Here is a 17,456-nt window from a genome sequence, read left to right as displayed (position 1 = left end):
AAAATGCAGTATTAATTAATTATAGTAATTAGTCAATTACAAGCTGCTGGTTCCAGACAAAGCAAAATGTATATCTTCCTATATACACTATTAGGCCGCTAAATAGTATGCAATAAAAAATACAGCTATATCACATTCAAGATTGTATTTGAATTAATGTATGATAGATATTAATTGTCAATCGTTTATATAGTTAACGATTTTCAAAATAGTAAACAAAATTTCTGAAACGTGACTAAGGTAAGCAATATCTATCAAACTGTCATCATACTGTTCAACAAAGTTGATAGTGGCACGTTTTCTATAATCCTCTAAAAGCCTTAAAGTTTGAAACGGGTTTTGGAAACTGCTCTGCGACGCAGTTCTTTTTTAGCCTCTTTTGAAAATTCTGTTAAAAATGAACAGCTTTGTGTTTGGCTGAAAATGATTGCTCGGGTTAAGAATAGTGATCAATTCAGCCTCGATGACGTTGTTCGTTTAGGTTTCTATATATAGTAGCGTAACAGTATTCGGATCATACAATGAGAGTTTGTGTGCGTATCTGCCACAATTTGTCGATTTTTCTTGTATGCATAGATCATTTTTGTGTCTGTAGTTAAAATAAACCATCTGGGGGAAACCGTACAAAAGGTGAGATGGATTCAAGGTTATATAGAGAGGCTTACTGGAAACAATATATCGTGTAGAAACATGCCATGACCTCGTGTTTTGCTGGAGTATAGCCCAGGATGAGTTTTATTCTAAGAAGAACCAGAAAAGAGGTACAAGGCTTTTTCCATCCGAACTGTATAGCGATAAAAAAATGCACTCGATGACCTCATCGTCTCGGCTGCCGATTGGCGGAGTTCCGCCAGAACGCATCTCCGCACACGTGACTCGCCTTTCTGGGAATGTTCCTGGAAAGAGGAGCGCTGGTTTATAGGGAAAAAATACGAAGCGCAGAAAATCTCGGATTCCCACACCGCCGAGGATCAGCCTTCAGCGCAGGAAGAATATACGGAATATACACAAAGAAACGGTTACAAATAGGACTTATCACTGGAGCAACAAAATAAAATCTCGGTGAAAGAAATGCTCTGAAGAGGTGTCAAGTCAGAATCCAACACATGAGAGCTGCCAACCTACTTTTCCTTTGCTTTCAAAGAAAGTGCGCTTATTTCGATGTAACACTGTCAGACTGACCGACACGCTGTCTATGCTACTAGTCGGAAACTGATTTTTGTTTTAAATAGTGGGTAAACAGTGAGTCAAGACTCGGCAGCAGTTATGATTTGGGAATAAATGAAACGCTCGCAGTTCCTTAAGAACTACACTAACTTTTAGCCTTTCGCTTCGGTCTTCACTTGTTCTCTGAGTGGAAGGGGTTAACCCAGCCGTTTTAAGGTGTAACTGGGACAAGCTGAAGAGTAGGCACTGGAGACTACGGTACTGCAGGGTTCCGATCCAGAGCCCATTGGTTTCTGCTGGCTGTGAACCGAGCGAGGTGAGTTCGTCGTCCTCAGTTTTTTTTTGTGCGTTTCAGCCCTTTAAAGACGATAAACGAAGATCACAGCTGCAGTTCACTCGACAATTTGTAGACATGTTGATATTTAACCGACCAATTAGCAATGATATAAAATGTGTTTAATATTAATCTCTGACGGATATGTCGTTGCGTTTCATCTGAATGGATACAGAGGAAACCTCACGTAAAAGTGCATGATAATCACATATTACTGTAATATAATAAAATATCATAGCTCACTGTGAAAGAGCTCAACAAAGGGGCGCTTATCCAGAAGTATGCTTGCTGTTTAGAATGTCGATTAGCTTTGGAAAATACTACTTTATCAGCTGCATTAAAATATAGGTCATTTTTTATTTTAACTAATAAGCACGTTGAATTTTAAAACGACAAAATTCAAATGCTACAATTGGAAAGGAAATACCATTTTTGTTAATATTTTACGAAACCAGCTCGATTATATTATTGATAATCTGTCGCTTACACGTACTGTATACCATATAGAACTATAGAATCGTTAATTAATCAGGTGTTTATTTTTCAGATGGAAAATTAGGTCATTTGAGAAGACCTCATTTTTTGAAAATCATGTTTTGAAAATCAATTAGCTGTTAATTTACTTATGTGTTTCTTTTGCGATACGATTCTTTTGCATCGCTTTCCTTTCACGGAGATCGGACAAAAAATGAATATTCATTCATTTAAAATGAAAATGATTCTTGATATCTTGGTGAAAAGATCGCTATTGTTTGCGGTCATTTTTTCCGCATGATGTTCCTAATGGCAGAGAAGCTCAGAAACGGGTATTACCTTATAAGACCTCGATGAAATTATCCTTGGTTTAATTACTGCTTTTTGTTCTGAGCAGTCAATGATCAACCTAATTAAGGTTATAAAGATCATGATATGACTCTATTTTTACTTTTAAGACCTTTTGTTGAATATGAAATTAAGCAAATAATCGTAAAAATAAATCTTAAAATTAACGGGTTGTAAATATACTATGTTTATTGGTAGGAAAACTTTTTACGCCTTAGTTTTAGAATGCCTGAAATTTTCTTCATAAAAACCTGATTGCAGATATTAGAAAACGCAAAAAATGTTTTTAACTAAAACTAATGAAGATGTGTGCATAATATGAATAGGCAATTGAGAGTTGAAGTTTTCACATTACATTTATGCTCAGCAATGCCAGTTAAAAATGTAATGTTATTGTCGTGTGAATTCTGATTAAAAAATACGAAAATATCCTTTCTGTATATACATTAATTTTGAATCAGGTAGTGAGTTTTTATCTTGATTTTCATAAGTCCATGTTTGATTAAATTTGCAAGTCTAATACTGTAGAATAAAGCTTCCTTGATTCATGTTTTGCATGTACTTTCAGCTTTGCAATTCAACTGTAAATTCCCTGTTTTTTAGATTTTGGATGGGGCACACACAGTGCGTTTCGCAGACTCCAGAGGCTGACACAGAGACGCCGTGGGCCGCGGGAGAGAGAGCGGTCACCACCACCTCTCTTCGACTCCCGCTTAAGCCCACCGGTGACTCTGTGAAGGCGAACCGTATGATCGTGCCCAGCCTGCTGCCGGAGAAATCGCTCATCCCCGTCCGTTTAAAGGACTCGGTATCCGAACAACAGCGGGGAGAAACCACAGAGGAGCTCACTCGTGTGGAGAACGCCATGTCTCACCTCCACGAGTCTGGTAAGTTTTTGGTTGTTTTTATCTTCAACAAACAGATGGACGGACAGTCCTTTAACCTCTGTGTTTTGGGTTTGCAGTTAAACGGTAGTCTTGTTTGAAGCATGCGTACACCGGCGGCAATAACTTCTGTTGCTAGCTCTCTAGCTAGCTTCTACAAACTATACATATAGCCTATGAAACGACCACACAGATTAAGATTTATTTTAATAAAATGCCTATAGTATATTACACGATGTTGTTTCAGAAAATTCATTTAAAAACCGAACACATATTCAGATAACCTGATCTGTTAGGTTCTGGCGGAGTTGGAACTAAATTAGTTTTTATTTGCTTGCTTTTTCCGACCTCTGGGGTTTAATTTAGACCAGATGAGTTATCAAACGTGCCCGTGGGTTTTTTTTGCAGGGGGTTATTCAATTCAGATTGGTGTGTGGGTTTACTGAACTATTCTCTGTTGTTGTAATCTAGACTAATAATATCCTAGAACAATACAGAATTGTTTGCACATTAAAAAAAACATTATGTTGATATTATTAATACATTCTTTAACGGTGGCGCAGATATATACAGTATATGTTAAGATGTACTACGTAGCACCATTGAAACTGTATCAAATTATACATACTTATATACATACTATGTTTTTCGATTCATGCTTACATTAAGCGAATTATCTCCTCCCAAGTATAATAGAAACAGAAAATACACTTTTTACACGTTACTTTCAGCTTCAGTTTAGCCAAGTTGCTGTATTTCTCTAGAAAGGAGTAGAAGAGCTCACCTTCCACCAAAGCATCTGTGGTCAGTGACCTCCAGCTCCCATAACTAAACCAAGTCTCCACCTGAAATAACATTGTGCTTCATTAGATCCTTTTAGATCCCTCCAGATCTTAGACATTTGAAGTCCTACTTAATAATAATAATAATAATAGTTACACTTATATAGCGCTTTTCTGGACACTCCACTCAAAGCGCTTTACAGGTAATGGGGACTCCCCTCCACCACCACCACCAATGTGCAGCCCCACCTGGATGATGCGACGGCAGCCATAGTGCACCAGAACGCTCACCACACATCAGCTATCAGTGGGGAGGAGAGCAGAGTAATGAAGCCAGTTCAAAGATGGGGATTATTAGGAGGCCATGATTGGTAAGGGCCAATGGGAAATTTGGCCAGGATGCCGGGGTTACACACCTACTCTTTACGAGAAACGCCCTGGGATTTTTAATGACCACAGAGAGTCAGGACCTCGGTTTTATGTCTCATCCGAAGGATGGCACCTGTTTACAGTATAGTGTCCCCGTCACTATACTGGGGCATTAGGACCCACATGGACTGCAGGGTGAGCGCCCCCTGCTGGCCCCACTAACACCTCTTCCAGCAGCAACCTTAGTTTTTCCCAGGAGGTCTCCCATCCAGGTACTGACCAGGCTCACACCTGCTGATCTTCAGTGGGCTACCAGTTGTGAGTTGCAGGGTGATATGGCTGCTGGCATACTTCAACGTTTCCACTTCTCTCGTCTTCAGGCTGGTACTGGGGTTCCCTCACGGCGGCTCAAGCCAAGCAGGTGTTGAACGACGCACTAGAGGGCACCTTCCTGTTAAGAGACAGCTCGAACCCGGGCTACCTTCTCACCCTGTCTGTGAAGACCAGCCTCGGGCCCACCCACCTGCGCATCGAGCACTCCGGGGGGGCCTTCGGCTTTGACTCCCTGGTTCTGACCCGTCCCAGACTGCGGCAGTTTAGCGGGGTCGTGGACCTGGTCCAGCACTACGCCCTCAGCTGCCAACAAGGTGCCCGGTCCGGGAGTGAACCCAAATCTGAGACAAAGTCTTCGACACACCCCTCTCCTCCAGAGACCACTCTCCAGCTCATACTGACCAGGCCCCTGTATAAGGCCCCCCCCAGTCTCCAGCACCTGTGCAGAATAGTGATCAACCAGAGGTCACCCAGCGGCACAGACTTGCCTCTTCCTCGGAGGCTGAAGGATTACTTGCAAGAATACCCTTTTTTACTATAGCAGAGGCAGGGCCTTCATTATGGACTCTTAAGTGTGTGTTTTTTTTTAAATCAACATGGTTTAAAAAGGACCCAGCCCAAGTGGTTACCAGACTGCCGTGCGGCAAAGCGATCAGTTGTATTAGTCCATTGCTGGTCTCTTTTATTTGACATGGAAGAAGATTTTTCTACACGTTTTACAATTACCTGACTGGAAGTCACTGGGGTTATATGTACGCATTCGTAAACTAAAATCCCATGCTTCCTTTTAGTCAGTTCCATTCCTGAAAATGACCAGTGGAGTGGTCCTTTATGCCAGAGTACTGTATCACAGGCCGAAATCCACCGGCGCCAACTTCTTCACAATTAAGTGCTGTGGGAAAGGAGCAGGTAGCAGACTGGAGTTCCTGTGACAATCTGGGACAACGGTTCTAATACTTTCTGGACTTTTCTTCAGGTCAGATTACCGGGTGTTTTCGTCGATACCCTTCATCAAGTTTAAGAAGCAGAAATCGAGTTTTTTTTTTCTCAAAACTGTCCACAGATTGTTTGCTCCACACCAAAACCCAGCAATGAAAGGTTTTACCAATGCACTGCGGTGAGCCTGATTATCAAGCAGAGCCTGCAGGTCCTGCAGTGCAAGCAAGGAAGAACACAAAGAAGAGATGAACAAAGTGGTTACATAGGTAATCCTGCATTCTCCATTGTATGATGCCAGCTTGGTGTACAAGTCGTAGATTGCATGTTAGAATTCCATTTCCTGCTATTATCATACAGAGTTCGAAGATGATCCCTAAGCTTGCCTTTACCAGGATCTACTTCGATTGATTACAATGTAAATAAAGGACCTATAAGTACCTAAGGGACCTATAAGTCTGTCTTTGAATATTGTTATTATCTTATGTTAATATTTCTGTATTACAAGTTTGCTTTTCAGTATTGGACTTGGCAGTCAGCTTACACGGTGCAGTTCAAAGACACCTTCTCTGTGCCTTTTCCATCGGCTAGAAGAAAGAAGCCCAACGTGTTCCAGGCTCACTTTCATGTTTTGTTTTTTTTCCTCCCTCGTGCTAAAAAGCCAGCGCTGACTGACCAAGAGATTCTTCAAATGCACAGTCACCCCCTGGGATTCGGGAAAAGAGCGCCGGAGCAGACTCCTAAATAATTGAATTCCATTTTTGAGTTTCTCTTGGAAGAAAGAAAGGGAGCAAAAAAAAAAAAGAGAAAAGCAGCTGGCTTTCCGCGCTGGTGGAATGCACGTGTGGGTGGACGTTCGGTTGTCGACTGTGCATCGCAAAGCCCTTTTAAGGCCAGCACTGCCAGGCTCTGCCTTCAGTTTAGTATACAAGCCTGCATCCGGCACAAAGACGTTTTTGAAGGAAAAAGGAACCAAATGAGTTCTTGAACTGCTAAGCGTCAGACTATGCACAATGCCTTATTCTGTTTTGCAGCTGTGCATCTTTACACTGTAAAAGTCATTGGATATCTACAAATGTCACCTGGACTAGTGGGGCGGGTCATGGGGGGTGGGGGTGGGGTGGGACAGGGGGCTTTGTACAGAGAAACATGCTTTGTTTAAAATAAATCTCCATGGAAGGCCGTTTCCCCTTTCCATTCCCTATGTCTGTTTACAAAAAAATACAGAAGAAGGAAAAAATAGAGGCAAACCTTTGCCAATTGTGGCATGATTGAGCCAGGACTCACAGAGCCCTTCCAGATTCAAATGTGCATCACAAGTGTACGACATAACACCAGGGACCTGCAAGGCCACGTTTATACGTTTATTGTGCAGGGCCTGACACTGACGTTCATGCACAAGCCTGCTAATTATTGCATGGAATTCAGAAGTGCAGGGAGATCAGAGTAAACCTGTGCCTGCGTTTGGGTGTGTTCATTTCACTGTGGCAAAATGCTGTGCAGGACTACTGTAACATTTCATGGTATTAATTATATACAAAGAATGCATCTCTGTAAATGGAAGCAAGAGAATACAGTATATGTGCTTAAGCACAGCATTCAATATTTAACGGAAAAGATTGTCAGGATTGTTTGCACCCAAAATGAGAGTAAATGATAGATTCATTCATTTCTCTGATCCAACATCTTTAAAGTATGCATTTGAGAGATTTCCAAAAAACAGGATAAAAAGGCTACTCTTACACGCTGATTACTTAAACCTAGAAGAACACTCATTAAAATAAGTTATTTTAATATGGAAAGGACCCTTTCAAGCGACCGTAGTGCAACACTTTCATCTGTGCTTAATTTCATCGTACCTCAATTGTTAATGTATAGAGATATCGAAAAAATGTGACAGACACGATTGGCTACTACAAAGTCTCGTTAGCAAAGAAATAATTTCAGAAGTCATCAAATGTGCACTCAGTAAGAATCATTCGGACTAGCGATCCAAAGTACTGATTAGTGATGCAGTGTACTTAAAATAACGTTAGAAACCATTCATATGAAAGCTTGTTTTATTAAACAGAAATCGTCTCTGATGGGAACATTAGTGTGATTTAAATGTCTAGAGGCAGGGGTGAGCCTTTGGTGCTGAGGTACTCTTGTTATTCAAGAGAGTGGGGAAGCCCAATTGAAGACACAAGATTCTGATGCAGCCTGCCTGAGCATACTGTAACATTCACCCCTTACATTCACCAAGGTTTAGAACACATCAACGTGGACCTGAAAACACCTTTCAACATTAGTGTGCATTACATGCCAAAGTGATCGCATTTCAGTTTCATATGCGGATTCTGTAACATTTTAACCTTTAGCATTTGAAGATGTAAGCTAGTCCCTTTTCTTTAGAAGAATTGACTTGTTTTTGTTGTGTGTGTGTGTGTGTGTATTTTTGTCTGTGTGTGCCCAGCGATGGACTGGCGTCCTCGTCCATGGTGTATCCTGCATTGTCCCAGCGTTGTTGCTTGCTGGGATAGGCTTTAGCTCCCCCTTGACCCTGCACTGGACAACGTGGTAAAAAATGGATGGCAGAATTTTCTTTGTACACTAAAACATGCTTTTTCTTGTGTATAAAAAAAACAAAGCTTACCCCCTTTCCCCCCTATAAAATGCACATTTGGGAGTCTAAATGGTGGTCTACTTATCAGTACTTAGAGTCCTACACTCCCTGCAGTAAAGGAAAAAACAAATCCTCAACTTTTATACAGTACATGAGAGGACGAGATAGGAGGTGAGCGGTCAGAGCAGGGTTTTCAAAAAACCAGCCAAGGAGCTCTGTTAACTTTGCATGACTTTCTCTCACTGCCTCCCTCTCTCTCTCTCTCTTCCCCTCCCTCGTTTTGGCTCCAAACTGCCAGCAGCTCAAAGCTTTCTAGGAAAGGAAGGTCATTAAACAAAAAAGCTGCGTCTGGTCTTTGAAGAGCCCATGAGGCAGTGGTGGATTGGGGGGGAGGAGTTGGAATTAGCCCATCTTTTATGCCTTTCTGAGAAGCATAATTAACTCCGTTCCCTGGAACTCTGCTGCACAAACCTTGTTCTATCAGTTTCCCCTCACTGTTACACTAGAAGATCATTTCCAAGTAGACTGTCCTCACAAACAGTAACATAATTGAGGGAAAAAATCCCAGCTGTCTAATTTAAAAACATCAACAACATGTTTTTAGAAAAAAGGCATCCAATTTGTTTTTTTGACACCGAAAACAAAACAGCTTACAAATGTGCCCTCATTTTACCTGTATGAAAAAGATGTGAATCAAATGAATTTCTGGTGACAGGGCCACATAGTGTTCTCCCAGCTGGGTGAGCGTATCGCACCTGATGTCTCAGATCCCTGAAGATGAGATCCCATTCTTACACGTGTCTTGTAAAATAGTGTCCATTACATTAATCTTTAGAACAAAAGATCTGGAAAAAAATGCATTTTATAAACAGTTCTACTCTTCATCTAGCGTTTTTCCTTCTTTTGTACAGAAACAATTCTCTGGTGTTGTCATGCAAAGTTTATCCGTTTTGGTAACAGTTACATCAGACAGATCTGTATTTTGAAAGTAGTTTTTGAAATGCAGAAAGCAGATATGTAGAGAGAAACAGATGATAAGGACCACCTGGTAATGAGTCAATCAGATTTAATTGGGAAGCATGACGGATCAGCTGTGATATCACTTCATATTGGGTGCTCTTGGACAGTTGACCTCCAGCTGCTGGGATCACAATATTGAAGATTCTGATCGATGTGAATTACAGATGCTAGATGACATGCCTGGTTTCTTCTGTCCCAGACAAAACTGTATTAGCAGTCAAATGTGTTGTAAAAATTGAAAACCCTTGTGACAGCTTTGAGTGAATTGCTTGTGTTCAGAATACATATACTGTAGTAACTCCTGACTGTCTGAGATAATAGTATATGATATAATAGTATATAGCACAGTCTATATTTCATTCTAAAAAACACTATATCTCTATCCATTTCAGAAGAAGCTTGATTTTGAACAGAACAATAAAGCAGTGTTTGCATCTGTCCATGTGTCATGAGAAACCTGCTTGATCCTGGTAAGGTTTGTGCCACCAGAGTCTATCCCTGAAGAATAAGATCCAAGTTGGGCCAACGCCCTGGATGGCATGCATTGCTGTCTTGCAGCACAGGGGCCCTAGGTTCAATTCCTGGGGTGCTATCTGTGTGGAGTTTGTATGTTCTTCCTTTATTCGCGTGGGTCTCCTCCTCGTGCTCCGGTTTCCTCCCACAGTCCAGAGACGTACTGGTAGGTGTTAATTGGTCTCGGTGTGAGCGTGCATGTTTGTGTCTGCCCTGTGATGGATTGGTGTCATGTCCGGGGTGTATCCTGCCTTGTGCTTGATGCTTGCCAGGATAGGCTCCGGCTCCCCAGTGACCCTAAATTGCATGAAGCTGTGAGAAAAGGGGTGGATGGATAACTTGATGAAAGATTTTGCATTGTTTGGAAATTGAAGTCATACTTTCTCCTTCTCGATGGCAATAAGGAATATATTTGCTATAAGAAAAGATGAAGGATCATTTTCTGGCATATTATCTTGTGCCTCAGATTTTGGTTAGGCTGCAAAATACTGATAAGACATTGGAGATAAAGTTATATCCTGATAAAACTCTCACCTGTATGTCCTTCGATAAGAATATGTAATCTAGTTGCAGTATCAGTGTAGTCATGGGACAGCCCAACCCACACACCTGGAGCTAGACATTTCTAATTTATGTTTTGCATTTTTGACCCTATGTCTAGCACTTCATGACCCTGTCTTCAAAGCAATCTTTTACAGTGTTTTCAAAAAGCATTTATTTGTACAGTATTTTCTGTACTTGCTTTGGATTTGTGGCACAAAGCAAGTCACATCTCTTTCACTCTAAAAACTGAAAAGGTTCCAAAATAAACAAACATTGGTCTAATTTCCTTGATATCTATGCAGTTCATTTATAAAAGTAGCAAAGGCACAAATGGTGTGACATGAGGCTTTTGGAGTGACATACTTGACGTTTTAACAAAAGAGATGAAACCACAGATCTGCATCGCTACTGTTTAGGCCACCAAGATCTTAAGCTGGAAAGAGCTGATTGGCACAATTTCATATTTCATAAGAAGATCAGACTCCAAACACCTCAGAGGAACAAATATTCATTTTTAGTGTTCTGTAAGATAAGTATCTTATACAATCAATCAATAGCTTCTGACTATAAGAAACCCATAAAAGCTCCTTTAAAGACATGTCTGTCTGTGTTTCAGTATAGATACCTGCTGCTGTCCATCTGCCCAGTCCATGCCAAGATCAGCACAGATAAACTGTTCCTCACCTTCACAGCAGAGCTATTGCAGATAGCTATTGCAAATTTGGGGTATTTGCAGGACAGATAGAGAAAAGGCTGACAAAGCAGCCGGCAATCCTGCTGTTTCCAACATGTACAGTATATGACTCTACTGCTATACCAGGTTTACAGTACTACAGGAGGCTTCCTAGCTATAAGTCTTTGATGCAGCAAAGTAAAATAGTAATTAACTGCAATAACAACTATTTTTAGGTCTATGATCAGCTGAGTGTTACATGTGGTCCTGAATGTTTTATGCTCAGGATCTTATTTTAAGAATGTTTGTAAACAAGAGGAGGCTATTTGGCACATCTAGGTCATTTGATTTTTACGTGGGATCTCATTCAGCCATTTTGTGCAAAACGCAATGGCATCAGCTTCGATATTATGGCTGTGTAGTTTGTTCCATACTCCCACAACCCGTGTAAAGAAGTGCCTCCTGTTTTCAGTATTTAATGCGCATCCACATAGTTTCCACCTGTGTCCTCTGGTTTGTGTATCACTGCTGATTCTAAAGATACTCAATGGATTGACTTTGTCAATGTCCTTGAGGACTACAATACAAGATCAGGTTACCTTGTAGTCTTCTCAGACTATCAGAGCAGATCTGTCCCTTAAACCTGGGAATCCAGCTGGTTCTCTTTTCTGGACTAATTCATATCCAGAATCCGTATTCATAACACAGTTTGAAAGACAAATTATAAGAACAATACAGTAAGGTCATCTGAAAAAGCTCTAAGCAAACAAGGTTCTGAGTAAAAGTAAAAAGACAGATGGGAATCTGCTGTATTGCATGTTTGCTGGTATGCACAAGAACCTGCGGTGTGCAAAACCTTCAACAAATCAAACGGCTATGCAATGGGAGTTTTTTTTCTTCCCTTCTACTGTTCGGCCAGTCATCTGCTTGCTGTCCAGCACTTTCTCAGACTTGTTCCTTTCTGCCCTCTGAGGTACTTTACCCACAATCACCTGTTGTGTTCACACGTCCATTCGATACGCTAAAATGTCAAATGTATGAACAACCCTTGCAAAGAGCCATGCCGTCAGGATCTGGATCTTAAGATGTGATGTAAGATAAGATCACTTTATTGGCATATACAATTTCTTGCATTAGGAATTCATCTTTTTGCATACCCCAACTTGCTCTCCATGAGACACACAGACAGAGAAAAACTTGGGGTCAGAGCACAGGGTCAGTCATTGTACAGCACCCCTGGAGCAGCTGGGGTTAAGAGCCTTGCTCAGGAGCCCAATGGAGTAGGATTCCTCTGCCAGCCACGGGATTTTAACTGGCAACTTTCCACCCACAGGTGCAGATCCTTAGCCACAGAGCCACCGCACCGCCCAAATTGGATTTTCCATATGTGTCACAGCAAGGAAAATGGATCAGCTAGCATCTTTCATAACTGCATAGTGCCTGGAAGGTGGCAGTGTTACTCCTTTACCTGCCCTGTACCTCTACTGTCTGGCAACACAGGGAAGTGTGAGGTTTGCTTCAGGCACTGACACATCCTGCATTTCCACTGTCTAGTCAACATGGTCTTTATTTCCAACTGTTTTTTTTAATTTGCCATATTATGCAGAGGGCCTACATGGTGGCACAGTGCCTTGCAGCGCTGGGGCCCTGGTTCAACTCCTGGGGTGTTATCTGCAGGGAGTTTGTATGTTCTTGCCGTGTTGGCTTGGGTTTTCGCCAGGTGCTCTAGTTTCCTCTCATAGTTTAAAAATTACTGGTAGGTTAAATGGCTTCTGGGAAAAATGGCCCTTGCGAGAGGGTTTGTGTCTGTGTGCCGTGCGATGGGCTGGTGTCCTGTCCAGGGTGTATCCTGCTCTGTGCCTGTTGCTTGCTGGGATAGCAGCAGGGATCCCCCCGATCCTAAATTATATGAAGTGGTTAGAAAATGGATATTCTGCAGCCAACATCAATGTAGGCAAAATCTTCTGAATGAATGTCTGGGATTCCAATTCTTCTTATTACTATTATTCTCTTCATTAGCTTATTTTCGTTTCCTATTCTCTATTTTTTCCACAAACAAAAAATGATCAAATATTTTTTGTTTAATTCTTGGAATGTTCTCATTGTTATGTTCAGCTCACTCAGAAAGGCTGGGTTTGTATGGATTGGTAGTGGTGACCTTTTAGGTAAATGAAATTGATGCACAGGGCAGTTTCTGCTTTCCATTTATCCTCTGACGGAAACACAGCTGAAACTAACTTGAAAATAAATAATGACTGAGTAAATAAACCCACATGGCTGTACTAAAGCTCAAACTGATATAGCCTCAGGCCTTGGCTATCTAAGGATGCTGTCAAAACTCTTTAGATTAATCCAACAATTAAATACAGTTAGATTAAACAAATAAAGGCAGATCCGATCCAGCTCTAGCCCAGCCAATGCTGAAGTCTACGGAGTCTGGCTCTGGCTATTCTTAACACACCAGGATTAAATCAAGGTGTCTGATGCAATGAAAGACTGTGAAACTCCTCTAAAGACCTCAATGGCCTCTGTGTTCTCACAAAGGCCTTTATTTTTTGTTTGTTTGATTTGTAGACCAAACATCAGCCCCACCATCTGCAACAGCCGACGAGTTAACAGCCGAGCCTGAGTTGCTCCATTCTCTGCTTCAAAACCTTTCTGTGCACGTGTGTCAGTCAGGGGATTTCTCAAAGACTGAGTCTCTGTGGATTCATGTGCCAAGTTAGGATCACCTTCTGGTCGGAACTGAAAAGCATGTTTGAGAAACAGGAGGGGGGAGGGAGGGTGTTTCTTTAAGAAAGAAAAATGAGAGAGAGGGCTACCTTTCCCCAGGCTGAAGAGGGAAGTGGCAGCTGTGCCAGTCTTGTAGGAGAGGAAATGTGAGCTCCAGGGCACGTAGGGGCTGGAGTCCACGTCTGACTCAGTGTTCCAGGAATGAGGATTCCTAGAGGCTGCTGCAATCACCTCCCTCCTCCCTCCCAACGACCTTCAGCTTTCTGCATTGCCGCACAGCGCGAAGCCATCAGCAGTGCGCTGCAGAAGATAGCAGATTTCGGTCCTCCCCTTTTTATTTTATTTTATGTGCTGTTCTTATTGTCTTCCCCCGAGAAAGCAAACTTCCTCCCTCTCTACCATGCAAAAACTCACTTCAGGCCTGCGATGGCCCAAGGCTTCTAGTTTATGCTGGCTGTCGTTCTTTGTTCAATCACAAACAAATAAGTAGCGCTTCGAAATCCTTACAGATTTTACAGTGCGTCTGGGGTGCAGTAGCTTTGGTTTGAACAATTCCGTGCGCCACTCTGCTTCTTACTGCTCTGTGAGGTGATGCCTGTAAAAAGATATGCAGGGGAGAAATGGAGAACCCATTTACAAATAGGTCCCAAATGAAGGAAACCTGTTGTGATAAATTAACAGGAGGCCAGTAAGAAGACATCTGTCTGTTCCCTGCAATGCAGAGAATAATTGGAATGATACCCGGCAGGCCAGTGTCAGACTTGGTGCCAGTCGAAGTCATGGTCATGTGATAGCCTCCAAGATATTCACGGATGTGGCGTGCAAGGTCAACTGAGGTCAAGCATGTCAGCGAATTTCTGTAGCGCTAAAAGTTCAGAGCCGCCACCATGTTCTGTCTGAACTCTAGCTCGTGGATCGGGTGTGCCTCTATAGGAGACTGACTGATGTGTCAGATGTCCAGTCTAAAGGCTCTTAGGTCTGGAATAGACAACTCTGGTCCTGGAGACCCTGTGTGTCTGCAGGTCTTCTTTCCAACTGAGATCTTGACAAGCTCACTTGTCTCATTATTGTTTTAATGGAACCAACTTAACATTTTCTCCAGCTCTCTGGGTTCTGGTGCTCGGAAGAGTCTTAGAAATTCCACAAACACACCAGCTCTCCAAGACCAGGATTCATTTGTTTCACATTCACTTCACATTCACTTTACAAAATTGCATGAGTGTGTTGTTACAAAAAAAGATTACAGAACAACTCAAGCTGAGCTCACTCAGAGATGTCAATCCTTGAAAGAAGAAACAAGACTGATTCTGGTCTAAAAAATAAAAGAATGCTTTGCTTTTAGTTTTTAATAAAATATGTGAATGGTTGAAGGAGAAGCAAACTACACTTTAGTGCATGAAATCAGGAATGGTCGCTCTCATCCTCACTTGCCTGTATCTCCTCATAGCCAGACCACAGTAGGAGAACACAGACATATCCAGAGCCATATACTAAACTGTACAAAATAAATGAAAAGTAAGCTTGAGCTTTATTAACAGCCTTAAATTAATGCAAACAGTGATTAACATTTCACCCTGCAAGAGATCTTCATCAGAAGTAAAGAAGATTTCTTTCACATTGAAATTGTGAGTTCTCTGTGAATTTCTTACTTGACAGGTGGTTTCTAAACTGGCAACAAAAGTGAAAACTACTGCTTGAATTCAAAACAATCCAGTATGCGATTAGAAACCAAAAACCTGAAACTACGGGACTGCTCAAATGAATTTCTCTCCTCCCTTGCGAATTGAAACAATGGCTATCAGAGATGAGTTCTTTAGGAGAGTCATTCTAGCGTTTAAGTTGTGCTACACAAAGGAACAATCTGAATACAGTAATGGAAAAATCATTCTGTACAGCTCTGATGACTTAGCACACTGATGCATGTTTGAGTTATGCTGAGAATGTTGAGGAACGTACCAGATAAGTGTGTACAGGGTTGTGGTGCCTGATGAGACACCTTACAGCTGACACAGCAGTACATTGTACCCAGAAAGCACCCAATCATTGCTGAGCTGTAGTTGCTGAGAAACACACAGGGAGCTGATGTTATAATGCAAGGGTTCCCAGTGCTGGTGCTCACTGCAGCTGAGGTCTTGACTGCCATCCATCCAGTTTTTAATCCACTTTATCCACTCCAGGGTCACAGGAGAGACAGTGCCTATCCCAGCAAGCAACAGCACAAGGCAGGGTACACACTGGACAAGACAGCAGATCAGACAAGACACACATTCACGCCAGGACCAATTTTCCCAGAAGCCAATCAACTACCAGTATGTCTTTGGACTGTGGAAGAAAACCAGAGCACCTGGATGAACCCTACACTGATAGCTTCCCAGGTCCAGAATTGAAACTGGGGCCCCACCACTACAAGGCAGCAATACTAACCAGTGCACCACTATGCCACCCTCAAAACTCACAAGTCCTTTCTTAAGCATGCAAAGTACTGTACTGTAAGTATTAAAGATTACAAGGATGACATTCCATTTTTAAACTCGTACCACAAATGATTGGCAGTAAAGCAAGAGGGGTGCGGGGGGGCAGGGCGATGTGGTGGCTCTGTGGCTAAGGATCTGTGCCTGTGGCTGGAAGATTGCTGCTTCATATCCTGCGGCCGGCAGGGTAATCCTACTTCATTAGGCCCCTAAGCAAGGCCCTTAACCCCAGCTGCTCCAGGGGTGCTGTATGAATGGTTGACCCTGTACTCTGACCCCAAGCTTTTCTCTCTGTCTGCACCTCTCACGGAGATCAAGTTAGGGTATGTAAAAAGACAAATTCCTAATACAAGAAATTGTATATGGGCAATAAAGTGATCTCTGAGTTAACAGAGCAGTCTGTGACAAAGCAAGAACTACTTCTCCAATTCCTGGGATCATGCTCAGACGTCATGTTTGTGTAACGCGTTGACACGCGCCAGTTTGTAACAGGAATTTTTGTCTCTTCACCAAGAAGTTAGCAATAAAACCGCTTCCAGGAGCGTGGTAGACTTTACTGGGTCAGTAAACAGCTGCGTGACGCACTTTAGCTTTAATCCTAACCAGGAGTGCGTTTTCCTGCAAGGTGTCGATTTTTTTTAAGGTTGAACGTCATTGCCTTTTGCCTCAGGACACCACTGGCAAGAATTTCTGCTATGTTCTCCAAGGTTTTTTTTTTCCTTACTGTACACCACTCTAATCATGTGTACTTGCTCAGCTCAACAAAATAACGATGATAAACGAATAAAAACTCCATAAAATAAAGGGCTGATTAGAAAAATAGCAAATGAAGATTCCACTGCTTTTGCATTTCAAATGACTGTATGAATTGCAAGCATGCCAACAGGTCGGGTTACAGCTGTAGAGATTTACTACAGGCTGTCTCCTGGGTAAAAATATGCGATTTGGCAATCCTGAGTATGCGATTTGGCTAGAACGAGCCACACCTTGCGAGCTAGCTGAATCCAGATCAAATCTGGTGGCGAAGTCCCAATCATGTTTTAATGACTGTAAAAGCAGAGGCCAAAGTGCTTTGACAGAGCTTTTTCTGGCCTCTTTTATCACCTGCATCACGAAGTAATCAAATATTCCAGCTTCAGGGTGATGGGACAGTATGTCTCCTGCTTTTCTTGCCTCGGGGCGGTAGCCCGTTCGTCTCCTGCAGTACCGCTCTGGTCCGCGAGCTGTGCAATGCGCTCTACGTGTATCGATCTTCGCCAGACCTGCTGTCA

General features: G+C 42.1%; 1 protein-coding gene across 2 annotated transcripts; it reads left to right on the top strand.

The window, feature by feature from the left end:
• Positions 1-884: 884 nt before the first annotated feature.
• On the top strand, positions 885-6,803 carry LOC148830785 (suppressor of cytokine signaling 2-like). 2 transcript variants are annotated; one of them, XR_016091319.1, is made up of 4 exons: positions 925-1,483; positions 2,927-3,210; positions 4,739-5,896; positions 6,289-6,803. XR_016091319.1 is itself a non-coding variant. In XM_088920937.1 (3 exons), the coding sequence occupies exons 2-3, from the start codon at positions 2,934-2,936 to the stop codon at positions 5,230-5,232; spliced, it is 771 nt and encodes a 256-aa protein (XP_088777063.1). In that variant the 5' UTR covers positions 885-1,483; positions 2,927-2,933; the 3' UTR covers positions 5,233-6,803. The 2 variants fall into 2 exon arrangements, 1 of the variants encoding a protein (XP_088777063.1); XM_088920937.1 differs by having other exon boundaries at positions 885-1,483; positions 4,739-6,803.
• Positions 6,804-17,456: the final 10,653 nt, after the last annotated feature.

Source organism: Atractosteus spatula, chromosome 7, assembly GCF_055471065.1.
Source record: "Atractosteus spatula isolate fAtrSpa1 chromosome 7, fAtrSpa1.hap1, whole genome shotgun sequence".
Taxonomy (NCBI): Eukaryota; Metazoa; Chordata; class Actinopteri; order Semionotiformes; family Lepisosteidae; genus Atractosteus; species Atractosteus spatula.
The sequence above is the reverse complement of the archived record's forward strand: the minus strand, read 5'-3'. Positions and strand labels throughout refer to the sequence as shown.